Genomic DNA, 16,883 nt, shown 5'->3' on the forward strand with positions numbered 1-16,883 from the left:
TCCAAATTGCATGTTATCATTTGGGACTGCAAAGCTTCTTTGTTTCCTTTGGTTTTTGTCTTGGTTATGCATCTATGTTATTAATTATTCTGGAATTATAAAAGGTGCCTTTTAAATAAAAGTATTACTGATAATACTATCATAGTTTAAGTATAACCAGGTGAAATATAAACTACTCACAAGCTTAGTTTTATATTAAATACAGAAGTATTCCACATTTTATCCAGTTACACTAACAAACAGCTATCAAAGTCTTTGCATTCAAGGATAACCAGCCTACTAATAGACAACATACAGGAGGACAACAAATATTGACATAAAACTGTTTTTCAGTAAAAACAAAAAATTGTTCCTTTCAGACTTTACAGATTAAGAAGCCTGTGGCACACAATGTAACAAAGAAGCCAGTTTCATATAAAAACTGTATGTTAATTCAATAGAGTTTACTTTAAATAAGTTATTTTATTTGGGTTACTAGGATTATACCTAGGATTCAAGTCTGTGGCTATTATCTGGAGGGACCATTATTTGATTTCTGTGCTTGGCTGATAAATACTGTTAAGTATCTTGATGAGGCTGCCTTTTAAATAGAGGCCAGTGTTAAAACTAGAGCAGCTACTGCCACAGGACACATACATATTTAAATATAATTTAAGAGTGCAGATCAATCATAGAGAAGTTTCCTACATGGTTTTTACTGATTTATTTTCTGGTTATTGTCTCTTAATCATGTCACTGCTAATTAACAATTCTATTGGTTCTGAAAGAGAAAAATAACAGAAAAGAAAATCCCAAATTTATTGGTAGTGGCTGAAATTTAGGTTAGTCTGAACAAAATCTGAATCACTTAAAAAGCAATAATTATTACATTTTAGGCACAAAGACTCACTCTATCTGCAAAATGGTACACTTACTTTTTACAAGAATATTACATGTACAAATAAATGTTCTTTGCATTTGATGTGGCTTATTTTTAAATAGAATTAGAGATGTCTTATGAAATACCACTTGTATTACAAATTTGCTTAGCTAACCTTTTTTTCAAATAGGTAAATTTCAGCCTAGACTTTGTTAAAAAAGAAGTTAGTAAGTTTTTTTTGTATTTAGAACTCAATTACTACAATCCATCCTACTTATGCTAAATAAAAATAAAAGACAAAATTAGTTACTAAATACTTTCATTTGATAAATTTCTGATAAAAAGATAGTTACAAATAAATGCAATATATCCACCTTACCAATATGAGCTCTGTCAGATATAATAAGCCTTTTTTCCCAGCCTTCTAGTCCTGGAGAGAAAGGGGAAAAAAGATATATTTTAATTGAATATTCTGTACAGCAGTTTTAAATCTTAATTTCTTTTTTTTTTTTGAGACGGAGTCTCGCTCTGTCGCCCAGACTGGAGCGCAGTGACGCGATCTCGGCTCACTGCAAGCTCCGCCTCCCGGGTAGCTGGGACTACAGGCGCCGCCACCTCGCCCGGCTAATTTTTTTTTGTATTTTTAGTACAGACTGGTTTTCACCGTGTTAGCCAGGACAGTCTCATTCTTCTGACCTCGTGATCTGCCCACCTCAGCCTAAAATCTTAATTTCTTTAGAAATATGTCTAGGCCGGGCATGGTGGCTAATGCCTGTAATCCCAACACTGTGGGAAGCCAAGGCAGGTGGATCACTTGAGACCAGGGGTTTGAGACCAGCCTGGGTAACATGATAAAACCCCATCTCTACTAAAAATACAAAATTAGCTGGGCATCGTGGTGGGTGCATCTAATCCCAGGTACTCGGGTAGCTGTGGCACAAGAATCACTTGAACCCGGGAGGCAGGGGTTGCAGTGAGCCAAGATTGTGCCACTACATTGCAGTGTAGGCAGTGGAGCGAGATGCTGTCTCAAAAAAAAGGAAATACAATGTCTAAAAGCATTTTTTTTTTTTTTTTTTTTTTTTTTGAGACGGAGTCTCGCTCTGTCGCCCAGGCTGGGGTGCAGTGGCCAGATCTCAGCTCACTGCAAGCTCCGCTTCCCGGGTTCCCGCCATTCTCCTGCCTCAGCCTCCCGAGTAGCTGGGACCACAGGCGCCGCCACCTCGCCCGGCTAATTTTTTGTGTGTGTGTGTGTTTTTAGTAGAGACGGGGTTTCGCCGTGTTAGCCAGGATGGTCTCGATCTCCTGACCTTGTGATCCGCCCGTCTCGGCCTCCCAAAGTGCTGGGATTACAGGCTTGAGCCACCGCGCCCGGCCTAAAAGCATTTTTTACTGAAGCAATCATGTTTGTATCTTTTCTTCTGTATAGGAAACATCATGACTAACAAGAGTTTTCTCACGTCATTCATTCCATACATAAATTCACTCACATGCTATCTTTCCAAATGTCTTGCTCTAAAAGCTCCAAATTCAAACCAGTCACATCCACATAAAATATTTCTAGGAATCCAAAAGGCAAATGGTAGAAAAACATCATGCTGGGGAGGTTAGGTACCTGGCAGGCAGAAATTTGCTAGGGGAGGTTAGGTACCTAGCAGGGAGAAATTTGACAGAAGGGAGTTAATTTTAGGAATGGCACCCTTTCCCAAAAGATAATTATTATAAAAAATATGGGCCGGGTGTGGTGGCTTATGCCTGTAATCCCAGCACTTCAGGAGGCCAAGGCGGGCGGATCACCTGAGGTCAGGAGATCGAGACCATCCTGGCCAACATGGTGAAACCCTGTCTCTACTAAAAATACAAAAATTAGTTGGGTGTGGTGGCGGGCGCCTGTAATCCCAGCTACTCAGGAGGCTGAGGCAGGAGAATCGCTTGAAGCCAGGAGGCAGAGACTGCAGTGAGCCGAGATCGTGCCACTGCACTCCAGCCTGGTGACAGAGCAAGACTCCATCTAAAAAAAAAAAAAAAAAGCACAGAAAATAAGCTTTTTCACTAATTCTTCTAAGGTACTACTGTTAATTACTGTACTTACTACAGTGAATTGTAAGGAGATATATCTGTCTCCCCATTTAACTGTGGAAGACCTAGAGGAGAGGCTGTGAGTTTTCATAGCACAGGGCCTGTTATCCAATAAGTGGTTTTAAAAATTATTTTTGGCTGAGAGCAGTGGCCTATAATCCTAGCACTTGGGGGACCAAGGCAGGAGGATTGCTTGAGGCCTGGAGTTTGAGACCAGCCTGGGTGACACAGAAAGACCCCATCTTTACAAAAATAAAAAAAATTTAAAAACCTGGCCAGGCATGGTGGCACGTGCCTACGGCCCCAGCTACTCGGGAGGCTGAAGTAGGAGGACTGCTTAAGCCCAGGAGGTAGAGGCTCACTACTGTGTTCACACCACTGCACTCCACCATAGACGACAGAGCAAGACCATGTCTCCAAAAAAAAAAAATGCTTGAATGAACAAATGAATCCAAATTGATGTTTTTCTTTAAAGACAATACTAAAGACAAACTGCCAAGCTGCAAACATTTCAAAACTAATCTTTAATAATGAAAAATTTGTTTTTACCTTAAGATTTATTTTTAAAATATATTCCTTAAAGATTAAAGAGGAGAACCTCCTCGGTAACGTGCGAAAAAGTAAACCTGGAATATTAAGCGTCCCCCTCTATGGCTGTTTCGACACACAAACATGTACTCTAAAATTAGTTTAGGAGATACAATAAAGAAAATAGGAGCAAGAAATTCAGTAAAGTGGAAAAAGAGCAGGGTCGGATAGGCTAGAAGGAAAAAGGGAGTAGGGCAAACTTATTAAAGGAGATGAGAACAGAGAGCAGCACCAATATAAAAATCACAGACTAGGTCACAGGTAAAAACGCAGAAAGGAGAAAAGAGATGGTAGCAAAGACAGGGTTCTGTAAAATCACATTTAGTGGTTAAGAACACTTGAGGACAGATTGCTACTTTTAAACCTGAACAGGGCAGGACGCGGTGGCTCACATCTGTAATCCCAGCACTTTGGGAGGCCAAGGCTGGCGGATCACAAAGTCAGGAGTTGGAAACCATCCCGGCTAACATGGTGAAACCCCATCTCTACTACAAATACAAAAAATTAGCCAGGCATGGTGGCACGTGCCTGTAGTCCCAGCTACTCGGGATTGAGGCAGGAGAATCGCTTGGACCCAGGAAGCAGAAGTTGCAGTGAGCCGAGATCGTGCCACTGCACTCCAGCCTGCATGACAAAGCAAGACTCCATCTCCAAAAAAAAAAAAAAAAAAAAAAAAACCTGAACAATACTTTAACAGTAATTGCGTCTTTTAAATGTGAGCTAATTCAAGGGGAAACTATACTAATGATTCTCCTCAATTATGTATTACAGGTTGAGATTCCCTTATTCCAAATACCAGAATATTTCAGATTTCAGATTTTTTTTTGGACTTTGGAATATTTGCATACAAATAATGAGATCTCTGGGGTGTGTGGCTCAAATATATACATGAAATTCATTTATGTTCCATATACACCTTATATACATCAATTGAGGCAATTTTATACAGTATTTTAAATAATTTTGTGCATGAAAAAGTTTAGGGACCCTCCTCCTCCTCCTTCTCTTCTTCCTCCATCCTCCTCCTTCTCCTCCTTCCTCCTCTTCCTCCTCCATCTGTGGTTGTTTACCAATACCAACATTCTTGACTCTGAATTTATATGCTGATAAGTAATTATTTCCTTACAGTTATTCACATGCAAGTATTTAACAGGAAAAAAAATGACATACCACTAATACAGTGGAAAAAATGTGTTCAGGGTAACTAAGCAGTACAGCAGCAGCACCAGAGTATCTGTTTCAGCTGGCAAACAGCAGTAACAACAAACAGTAGGCTTTCAGTCTCCATCTGTATTCTATGTTTCATTTATTACCACAGTTGGAACATCCAGCTAGCACACATGCCACTTTATTACCCTCTGTGGGCACCTTGTGTGGGGGAATCTGGGCGTGCATGGAAAAGATATATGAAAGCTGAAAGGGGAGAAGGCCTTTTTTCCCTTGGAGACACTGAATAAACTGTGTGTGCGCCTATGTTTGGACTGTGACTCGATGCATGAGGTTGGGTATGGAACTTTCCACTTGTGTCATGTCTGTGTTCAAAAAGTTTCAGATTTGGGGAGCATTTTGGATTTCAGATTTTTGTATTAGAGATGTTTAAACTGGGTTTGTATTATCAAATTCCCCTCACACCCTAATGAGATGGCCAAGGTTAATGTAAACACACCTCTAAAAATCCAAGAGATCAGTAAAGGCAAGAATCCAGGACTATTTCTTTTAAGAAGATGGGCATGGATATATTGCATAAAAGCAGCATTTACTTCATTTAGAAGGAGGGCCCTAAACAATTCCCCTTACATCTGTGTAGCATGGGGGGGTAAAAAAATTCCCTTTTATCCCTGAGTTGTAGCAACAAAAGGAGAGCTCTAGACCTTTCAGAAAACAAGACTGACAGTGTGCAAACTCAGGAATTTCCTAGTTTTGCCACCCACATATTGTAATTCTAGCTACCTTAAGATAAAGTTTACAGATAACCAATGTGTAAAAAAATCAAGACTTAACATAATGACGTAAGATGTTAGTGTTCTGTTTAAAACGGTGTTTATAATAAATAAAACTTAATAACTGACATTAAAAATTTGTCCTATAGTAGCCTGCAATTTTAAAGTATAAGACAAACATGTTGTTTGCCTGGCATAAGATCCTAATAAAACTTTACAAAGAACAACTGGTTACCTAGTAGACTCATTCTTTCATACCTTTTCCTTTTTGAACATTTTTCTCTGCTTCTTCAAACAATCCAGGTAGATGAATTACCACACCATTTCCTAAAGGAAAACCAACAAATCCCAGCCGTAAGCCACTATAATTACAACTCAGACACATGTAACTTAAAGGACATTCTGATTTACCAGGGTGTTACCACAGAAATGATTCCAAGTTTTCATAGGAGTATAATTTAAATACATAATGGAACATAATATAGTGAATATTTTATGCTAGAATTATACTCAATGAAGTTGAAAATTTCTTGGAAACAAAGTGAAATATGTTTTTGAAGGAAACTATGTTAATTTTAAGCAAATGGAACATGGTCACAGTACACACTAAATCAGTATCTTTCAGGTTGGGGAATCACACCCTATCAGGTCACAAGTCAATTTAGTAGGTTGTGATAAGGATTTTTAAAAATTAAAAAGTAGAGTAGAAAAGATCAGATTGCATCATGTATTGTAAGGGTTCAAAATAAACTCATGAACCTCTCGTATTTCTTACTATGAGTCATGGTTGAAAGTATTTGGGGAAAACAAGTATTTGGAAAACTGATTCGATGATCTAATACTTCTTTATAGAATTAAGATTGTCAGTGAGCACAAATGAATGCAAAGTAATCATTCCAAAAAGTATTACTGTTAAAACACCTTACAGTGACAAATAGCCAAAGTCAGGTATATTCCAGAAGGTATCAAGGTCAAAATTAGTAAGAGATCAATGAACCACCTGGTTAGTGAGAGATGAAATCAGTTTTGATGATAAAAAATGAATGCCATTATCAATTGGTGGGGGGAATCCCCATGCAGCTCAGTTTATATACTTACCAATGAATGCAGTGACATTTGGATTAATTATTCCACTGGGTAAGAGATGAAAATCATATTCCACAGAATCCACAACAACTGTATGGCCAGCATTATTTCCACCCTAAAATATAAGACAGGGGAAAACTAAGTTTGATGATAAACGTGACAAATAACATATCTCCTTCCAAAGTGAATTAATGACTTCCTGCCAAAAGGTCAACTTAAGAGAGTCCAAATATTTGCCACCTTTACTGATTCGTGAAAGGCTTTAAAATAGTTTGGCTGTCTCCTTTCCCCACTGTAGTACACTTGAGTGATTATTCTGAAAGAATATGGACATTGGGGAATTCAGGTTTCTGAAAGACAGAAAATCATACTCCTTCTTAAAAGACGGAAAAAAGTGAAAAAAATACATAGAGCAGTTAGTCTGTCTTTGGCTATGGAGGATTATGGCAATCTAACTAACCATGATATTCCATCTACACACAAAAAAATCTCTAAGAGAAGAGTAATCTATCCAGTTACCCTAACTTGATGTAAATATGCATATAATTCCCATCGTCTTCAGACTCTGTCAAGCAACTCTGTGACCTGAAATTTGTATTCTTACATGGACTTAACAAGAATCTCCCCCAAATATTGGTTATCCTTGGCCTCTAATTTATATACCAGTCTTTTAGGTTTGGTTAGTGACAGATCCCCAGAACCTGCTCATCTCTGGATAAAATAATATCGTGCATCAAGGAACTGCTAACACTGAGAATCATACTATAAACTCATGATGAAATTTGCTTTCTACGAAGCTTATGCAGAAATAACAAAATGGAAAAAGTCAAATTACAAAAATTAGGTACAAAGGAGACTAAATATTAAGTAACCAGATAACTTTTCTAATTTATATGTTTAAAAAACATGGAAGAAAACACAAGTTTTCACACTTGTCAGCTGATTACATATATGTTTAAACTTCTATACAACATTAACAGACTTTTAAAAGTAAACTCGGGATGTATTTGCAACAAATAAAAACTTTAACAACATCCTTCTATAACAAAAAATACCAATCAAAACTATATTGCCTGAGAATGAGGGCTGATCACGAGGCTATTTTTCTTTCATTTTTAATTTTTCTTGGTACGTAGTAGTGCATATATTTATGTGGCGCATGAGATATTTTGATACAGGCATATGAGTAATAATTATATCTGGGTAAATATGGTATCCATCAACTCAAGCATTTATCTTTTCATTGTGTTACAATCTAATTATACTCTGAGCTATTTAAAAATGTATAATAAATTACTGTTGTAGTCCCCTGTTGTGCTGTCAAATACTACATGTATTTTTATCTAACTATATTTGTACACCCATTAACCATCTCCCCACCCCACCCCCAACTCTTACCACTACCTTTCCCAGCCTTTGGTAACCATCCTTCTACTCTCTATCTCCATGAGTTCCATTGTTTTAATTTTTAGCTCCCACAAATAAGTGGGAACATGTGAAGTTTGTCTTTCTGTGCTTGGCTTACTTCACGTAACATAATGACCTCTAGTTCCATCCACGTTGTTGCAAATGACAGGAGGATTTCATTCTTTTTTTGGTTGAATAGTACTCCACTTTATTTATGTACCACATTTTCCTTATCTGTCTGGGTAGATATCTGCCTGCTAATTATTCAAGGCTCACGGGCTTTTTAGCTAGCAGGTAATGAATCCTGCCAGAACTCAGTCCTTCCCTTCAAGGCAGCAACTTCTCTTCTGGCCCAGGGTATGTCTAGATATTTGTGCTGGAACTAGGGCCTGTGATGGGGAGCTCAGGACTTCCCCCAGTACCCTGTCCTACTGTGGCTGGGATCCAAATTGCAAGACCAAATCCTCCGGACTCTTCCCTCTCCTCTCCTCAAGTGGAGGGAAGAAGCCTCTCCTGGAGCTGCATGCTGTGCTGCCTGGGGTTGGGGGAACGGGGGCACAAGCACTCCCTTGGCTATCTTGGCTGGTGTCTCACTAGGTCACATGCCCCCCAAGTCCACTGGCTCCAAGTCCAGCACAACACCGGAACTTGCCCAAGAACTGCAGTCTTTGTGGCCCAGACTATCTTCCAAATTTATTTAGGACCCCAGAGCACTTTAGCATGTGCTGGCTAGGCTTGCTGGAACTCAGGTTCTGACCACTAGGATGGGCACTTCCCCTCTGGTAAGGGCTGGTCTGGCTGAGTTCTGCCCAGTGTTGCTTTCTGTTGTGACAAGGGCAGCACTGAGTTCCAATGCAAAGTCCTAGGATCACTGCATTCTCCTGCCTCTAAGCGTACAGATTCTCTCTCAGTGCCCCATGGTTGCTGGGGGTGGGGAAGGGGTGGTATCAGCAATTCAAGACTGTCTTTCCTACCCTCTTCCATGCCTCTTTCAGTGATAGGAAGTTAAAACCAGGTACCTGATTTTTGGTTCTTATGAAGGTGCTTTTTTGTGTGGGTAGTTATTAAATCTGGTGTTCCTGTGGGAGAACAATTGGTAAAGGGTTCTGTCTGACCATCTTCCCCCATTCTGCCCGATCCACAAGGTTATTTTTAACAAATTGAATGTTACTACTTTTACCAAATCATCACCAATTATGAGGTCACAAAAATGCTAGAAAAATTGGCCCTGCTAAAAAAAAAAATCTTCAAAAAGCAAGTACCTATTTACATGGTGTTTTGCATTGTATAAAGCAAAGAACTCTTTGAAGACTAAGGTATGGCATATATTTAAAATAAAAAAACTTGGCAGTGTTGGACTAAAATCTGTAAGACACACTTTGGAAAGGCACAGGCAGACAGAAACAGGGATGATGGGCAACACCTTCAGGTGACACCAAAAAGGAAACAGGTGCATTAGTTTTTATTATTTATTTTTAAATAGGAAATTCCCACATATGATACAGACACCAAATGGCACAGAAGTATGCACAGTAAAATGTGAAGCCTTTCTCATGCCCTTGCTGTAAGACAACCAGTTAGCACAAGTTTTTGGTGTCTTTCCTGAAGTGATTTTTGCATACAAAACATATGTACTGTTTTATTTTACATATACAATGGTAGCAAATTATATACAGGTGGGCAGCTTGCGTACTTCCATAACCTTGCAAAGAGAATCATCTCATTCTTTTAACAGTTGTATTTTATCCTTTTGTATATGTACATATATCATAACTTATTATACTGGTCCCATAATGAGAGGCATTCAGAGTGTTTCCAATCTTTTTTTTTTTTTTTTTTTTGAGACGGAGTCTCGCTCTGTCGCCCAGGCTGGGGTGCAGTGGCCGGATCTCAGCTCACTGCAAGCTCCGCCTCCCGGGTTTACGCCATTCTCCTGCCTCAGCCTCCCGAGTAGCTGGGACTACAGGAGCCCGCCACCTCGCCCGGCTAGTTTTTTTGTTATTTCTTAGTAGAGACGGGGTTTCACCAGGTTAGCCGCGTTGGTCTCGATCTCCTGACCTCGTGATCCCCCCGTCTCAGCCTCCCAAAGTGCAGGGATTACAGGCTTGAGCCACCGCGCCCGGCCTGTTTCCAATCTTTTGCTACTATAAACAATCTTGTAATAAACTTCCTAGTATGTATTATTATTTCACACTTGTGTAATTTTATCATCAATTCTGATAGAATCCTAGGACATATAGTATACACCAAAAGAACATTATTTATCTTAATTTAGTCTTTTAAAAATAACGTACAGGGTAATTCTTACCTGTATTTCAGTTCCTCTTGTTACAAATTACTAAGTTTAATAAATTTTTACTAAGTTGTTATAAAGTATTTGGTAATTTTGAGACAACAAATAAGGTATTATTATCAAAGCCAAATCAGGTTTTTTTTTAGAGATGGGGTCTCACTATAGCCCAAGCAGGCCTTGAATTCCTGGGCTCAAGCAATCCTCCTGCCTCAGCCTCCTGAGTCCCTGAGACTACATGTGCATGCCACCCTGTCCAGCTACAATCAGTTTATTTTTTTAAAACCAGTTTTTTGGCCAGGCACGGTGGCTCACGCCTGTAATCACAGCACTTTGGGAGGCCGAGGCAGGTGGATCACGAGGTCAGGCAATTGAGACTGTCCTGGCTAACATGATGAAACCCTGTCTCTACTAAAAATATAAAAAATTAGCCGGGGTGGTGGTGCACACCTGTAGTCCCAACTACTCAGGAGGCTGAGGCACGAGAATGGCGTGAACCCGGGAGGTGGAGCTTGCAGTGAGCCGAGATCGCGCCACTGCACTCCAGCCTGGGCGACAGAGCAAGACTCTGTCTCAAAAAAATCCCCCAAAAAACAAGTTTTTAAAATTTCATCATTTGCTCAAGGTTAAAAATAAACTACTCTAATTTTTGGAGTAGACCCTTAAAGTAAGTCTCCTAATTTACATAAAATTACTTTTATAGATATATTAATATAATCATTTGATGAATTATTATTTGACAATTATTACTGGCAGTGCATGACAATGTTCTTTTTGTGCAACAAAAGCTTACTCTCTTAGCTAATATTTTACCAAGACAGGTAGTAATGATGGAATTAACCATAATAAAGAGGCAATGGTTGCTCTAGACACACACACACACACACACACACACACACATAATTTTTTAGGCAGATGGTTGTGATGGATGACTTTAGAAGGAAAAATTGGCTTAACTCCTTAAGTTTGTCCAAGTTTATAGGTAGTGCAAGCTGGAAAGTTCAGCAGTAAAAGACTTAAAGTCACACGGTGGTATAAAGTTTGCTCATCCAAATATTAGTTATTGAAAAATATCAACATTTTTCAATAACCAGTATTACATTGATTATTATATGGTTTAAATATCATTTAAATTGTTTCAGTGTGTAAATATGGTTAAATATACCCAGAAAAACCCTAGATTATCCTACGTAGGATTTAGAGGAAAATATCTAAGTCTGATTTCTATTTGGTCACTAGTGCTCTGGGGGGCAGTTGGGGCATAACTTTTAATCTCGAAACGTACACTATGCAGAAGGGTCTTGAGGTGAACTGAGAAGGAGCTGCTCATAAGGAGTTTCTTCATGAGGTAATCTATATACGAAACAAGTTTTAGTATACTGTATTTTATAAAATGCAACAGACAAAGCTTCAAATTTAAAGTGCCTATTTGGATGCCAAACCTAAAATATTCAGATTATCCACCTTGGGACTTCAGGCAATTGTCCTCAAACAGAGATTACACTGGTCCAAGGAGAGGTCACGTATTAGCAGACAGCAAAACAAAGAATTTCAAATATGAGCACCACAACCAAAACCAGTTTCAAATACGAGCACCCCTCAGTCTCCCACCCACATATTATAAGGGCAGATGGAGCTGCTCCTACATGGGCCCATGGGCAACTCCATGTAGTATGTGCCAGGATGAGCAACAGCAAGGATGTGTTTGATTAATCATGTTCCATGATTCTCCTGGGTAGCACTGGGGAGGCCAGATAGTACCAAATAAATGATGGGAGATATTTTGTTGTTGTTGTTCTACTTCTAATGGAAACATACAATTTCCTTTTCAATCCCAATTTTCCACAAACCAAGCTTGATCAGTTATCTTCCACAAAAGTATGAATCTTATAATCACATGAACAGTTACACTAATTACCTCCTGCTTCTTTGTCAAACTCCCATAACACTTATGATCCCAGTCACTCTTGTAGCATTTAACAAATACTTTCCATTACCATAGCTGTATATTCTATACTACTTAAAAAAAAATAGAATATGTTCAATTAATAGTTATATAAACAAAGGGCTGTGGAATCTCAACGTTGTCTCTGGATCAATTACATCCAACAGGGAAAATATTTAGTAATAAATCTCAAATATAATTTTTTGAACTTTTTTTTTCCTAGAAATAAGTCATATTTCTGAGTTGGTAAAATGCTTTTCTGAACATACATTTTTGGTATCTGCCACAGTTAACCAAATGTCTGTCCATTTTTGTGTAGCCTTTATACAGTACAGATTTCACTGACATCATCCTTGCATCTGAGTATTAAAAACAGTTGACATTGTTCTTTTCAGTCCTCACAACATCCCTATGAAGTAGGTGGTACTGACTCCATTCCACAGATGGGGAGGCCTAGGCACAGAAAGGTACGTGGCTCCTCACAAGCCACGTGGCAGGGAGGCAGGGAAGGAGGGAGGGAGGCAGAGTGGCAGAGTGGCTCTCCAGCCACGTGCTAACACCGCCTTCACATTCACACTTCCATCAGTGCCACAACACTGCAAGGCAGGCTTTCATGTTGAGGCCAATTTTTAAACCATTTTAATTCTGAAATATACCCCTCTCCAACCCCCCAAGAAACAAAAAACAGCGTAAGTCCACAAGTAGCTCTGCGGCAGGTTTCTTTGAGGAAAAGCACAAGCTTATAATGCCTTATATGATGCTCTTATATTAAATATCACCGTTAATTTTATTAGGGTGAACAATATAGGAAAGAAAATTCAATTGCGGTCATAAAACATCCCCTAATATAATATATATTTTATCAATTTTCTTTGACTGTTATTCTTACATTAAGATTAAATACAAAGAAAATATTAAATAAGCTTCTTAATTACCAGGAAAAAATGTATCTCATCACAGAGCTATGAAATAAACTGGAACATCATGACAGAAACAAAAACCAGGACTAAAATTCTATGCTCTCAAAGCTGAAAAGCAAAGTTTCAGGTGTATGCTTTTAGTTTTTACAATCAATACATAGCTGATTTTCATTATTTTAATTAAGGTTAAAATAATACAAACCAATTTAACCCTATTTTTTCTTCCAGAAAAGCACTACAGGTCAATAGCATATTAGACTGTTGGAAAATAATTTACAAATAGGAACAATCCAGAACAAATGCTTCCTCATACCTTATTTTCCCATACAAAATTAACTCCAGGTTACTTAGAGCTTTTGCATGCTCAGTCCCCCTCCTTTTCCCTTACTTGTAAATCATAGGAATCATCTCCCCAGCCACAGCAAACTGATCCAGGCAGGGAAACATGTTTCAACCTGAGCCAGTCAGCTCCTCCCCCTTGGGAATCTGAATTTGAGTACTGAGGAGGAAAGCAGTAGCAGTCTGAGACGCCTGTCACCTACGGGAAGCATCCTAAAGAAACAGGCTGCCAGTTCTAGCTGCTGAGATTCCAGGTGCAGCCTTCATCTCAGGCCACCATCCTGCTCTTCCTTTAAACAAATCCCCATTTTGCTTGAGTTAGTTTCTTTCCATTGCTTGCAAACAAAGAACACAAACGGTTCACAAAACAAACTTACTACAACATAGTATATATACCCCTTGCTGAGTTTACATCTTGTACTAGTAAAACTGAATATTAAAATGATTAATTGCTAGATATTAATAACATTTTATGCTGTCAAGGACAACACTTTAAAGCATTACTGCAGGATATAGGAATGATATAACAGTATTTAGTTATTTTGCAACTGTTCTCGTTTTCCATGCATTCCTTTTCTTCCTAATTTGATGTTAAGTTTACAGAAGTCGGAAAGACAAGTGTTTTGAATGTTCTTTCCATGACTCCTCAGAACCAGAGGCTGTCAAATCCAATTATAGAATAAAATTTTGGATCAGGAAATGCTAATATGTATAAGCTTCTAGCTAAGAAGCTCCAAAGGTCCAGGGGAGGTTAAAAAAAAAAAAAAAAAAAAGGTTGGAAAGGAATTAAATGATATTAGTCTACAAAAGTGACTTTTGATTCTTAACTTGGTTTTGCTACTGGGCCTTCTCCTTCCCCAAATCACTCCTTTCTTCACTCCTGCAAATATAATTTTTTGAACTTTTTTTTTTCCTAGAAATAAGTCATATTTCTGAGTTGATAAAATGCTTTTCTGAACATACATTTTTGGTATCTGTGTGGTGGAGAGATGAAGGCAGTGAATGATCCTCAGTGTTGTAGACCTGAAACAATGGTCTCTTTTCCAGAATACAGGCCCAAGTGTCAAGGGCTAACAACTTCATGCACAAAGCCCAGAAGCATTTTTCTGGCTACTTAGTTAGGCCTCTGTGTCTTATCTTTGTCCTTTTGCTTTGAATACATGAAAACAACATACTGTAATCACAGAGCTCAAAATGAACATCAGGAAGTCAGTGACCACTATGGATTACAGTAGACAGCAGCAATGTCTCAGATCCCGTGCCCCTAAACTATTTCAGCAACTGAAAAGGGGTTGCTACTTTTCTGTTTAGTCTTCAAGCTTCTTAAGAGCCTAAAAATCTTTGGAGTCAATGCTTATTATCTATGCTGCTTTCAGGGTAAAGATTGTAAGATCTGTATCTCCTCCTTTCCAGACAAAACATGTTACCATTCACCAAAACTAAAGCACTTATCAATCCACAGCAATAGTTATAAATGAAGATTGTTCTTTCACGAAAGCATTCACATAACTGCAATTAGCTTATGATTCCAAAGTAGAGCAGGTTAAGTTACTACCAGCAAGTTGATCAAATTTAACTACTCATCAGTAACCAGACACACTAGATAGGAAGAGAAAAAAATATACAGGGTATCTTAATTTCTTTTTAGCAAAGATATCCAAGCTCAGTTATCCATTAAAGGTTTAAAAGTATCCACTTTACTTTGCATGATTATAGTTACCTTCTAGTTTCATACACATTTCACAAATGATGAAAACCTCAGATACCTTATATTTTAGACCTTACATTACCATTATGAAATAACTTCTCACAATGAAAGTGGAAGGAGGCATTGCCTGAGAGGATCTTAGGTTCCTAATTAAGAAGCTTTAGACTCTGGCTACCAAACTCTAATATTCTTTCACACTCACCAAACCAGGGTCATAGCTGAGAGCATAAGACATCCAACCAAAAATGTATAAACCAATGATATCACACAGCTCTTTGTGAATGTTTGATAAAAATTCACCTAAATACATTCATGAAAATATCTTCTTAAAAACACACTGAAATTAAACTAGAGATTTCAAGTCAAAAAGTTTTCTTACTAATAAAATTCTTCCTTTAAAAAAGATGTTAAAACTTAATATAGACAAAAATCTCATTTTCAGAAATCTCATGGAGCCTCTTTTTTAAAAAGAATTTTATTATGTGAATCAAATATAAATTTTGGTTCAATGTAAAGAACTATCCCATCCCAGAGCCAGAGTAGCCACAGGAACTCCCCGCTTCATTTATTGTTTTCATTGCTTTCAGTAGGCAATACTGAATGTTGATGTTTCTGTTGATAAAAGTATAATAGTCACCAATTTTTATTTATCATTATTTAGTCCACACTAATCTTCGGTGTCAACATCTGACACAGTCCCTGAGAAGTAAGACAGCTGGATTCGTATCCAGTTACAGCAAGAAAGCTACTAAGTACATATCAATTTATTGGTTCATTCTAGATTTGCTCTAGGCAACAGTTTTTCTTAGAGATACTTGAAAATATCCAACAAACCCATCCATTCCTACCAAAGTTAAAGAAACAGAATAATTTTGATCAGACACCACTGAGATGGTCTCATATACATATAAAAACTCATGCCTCAAAAGCAGAGCTGACAGGATACTATATTTACTAACTGAAATAGCAACCTAGGACATCCTCATTGACTGAACATTGAGATTTACTGTCCTCAGCGGAGAAAAGCTAGTTATTAGAACCCTACATGGCATTCAATTGAAATAGTTCAGGAGATACATGAAAAAGAGATAAATATCAGTTACCTATTTTCTCCTAGAAACAAGAAATAAGATTTTAATATAAACAAAGCCTTTGAATGGTACAATGTAAAACATTCCAGCTAAAAAACTAAGCAACAAATGTTAATCCAAGGAATGCTAGGAATTCCACCTTAAATGTATGTCACCAGTCAATTAAACTGTCCAGAGAGATGTTAAAACAATTACAAGAAAGGGTTACTATTACTTATTTCAAATAAATTTCTAGGGGTGATCTTGCCACCCAGAATACACTGGTTGAGTATTTCCCTTCTGCTTCATATAGTATTAGGCGCTACAGAACAAAAAAACGAAGTCCCCCTTTTGAGAAAATTTACATTCTGGTAGAGAAACCACAGTAACCAAACAGAACAAGATTTAACCAAGTATAGTATAACAGACATTGGTAAATACTTATATACTAGGGAAATGCTATAAATGATACAAAAAGAATCAGAAAATGGAAATAGCAATTGTTATAAACCTGGAAGAATGGCTTACCTTAAATGCTAATTACCTACTATCCTGGCAGATCATTTTAGCTGTACAAGGTCAAGGCATTAAATAATACTAACATTTTCTTTTAAATTACCTTTCACCTTTTATTTCAAGGAGAAAGTCTCAG

At 37.9% G+C, this 16,883-nt stretch overlaps 1 protein-coding gene and 1 pseudogene across 3 annotated transcripts in view; one reads left to right on the top strand and one right to left on the bottom strand.

The window, feature by feature from the left end:
• The window catches only part of LOC126951160 (40S ribosomal protein S2-like), a 375,530-nt pseudogene that overhangs the window by 55,280 nt on the left and 303,367 nt on the right, over positions 1-16,883 (top strand). The window lies entirely within an intron of this gene.
• ADSS2 (adenylosuccinate synthase 2) overlaps positions 1-16,883 on the bottom strand; it is a 43,813-nt gene that overhangs the window by 23,129 nt on the left and 3,801 nt on the right. For both annotated transcript variants that reach the window (XR_007724371.1, XM_050785031.1), the window contains exons 2-4: positions 6,565-6,667; positions 5,725-5,793; positions 1,239-1,289 (exon numbers count right to left, since the gene is read on the bottom strand). Coding sequence is in view for 1 of the 2 variants with exons in the window: in XM_050785031.1 (XP_050640988.1) it covers positions 1,239-1,289; positions 5,725-5,793; positions 6,565-6,667 (223 nt within the window). In the remaining variant the exon portion in view is untranslated. The remainder of the gene's footprint in view (positions 1-1,238; positions 1,290-5,724; positions 5,794-6,564; positions 6,668-16,883) is intronic.

The sequence above is a fragment of the Macaca thibetana genome, chromosome 1 (assembly GCF_024542745.1).
Source record: "Macaca thibetana thibetana isolate TM-01 chromosome 1, ASM2454274v1, whole genome shotgun sequence".
Taxonomy (NCBI): Eukaryota; Metazoa; Chordata; class Mammalia; order Primates; family Cercopithecidae; genus Macaca; species Macaca thibetana.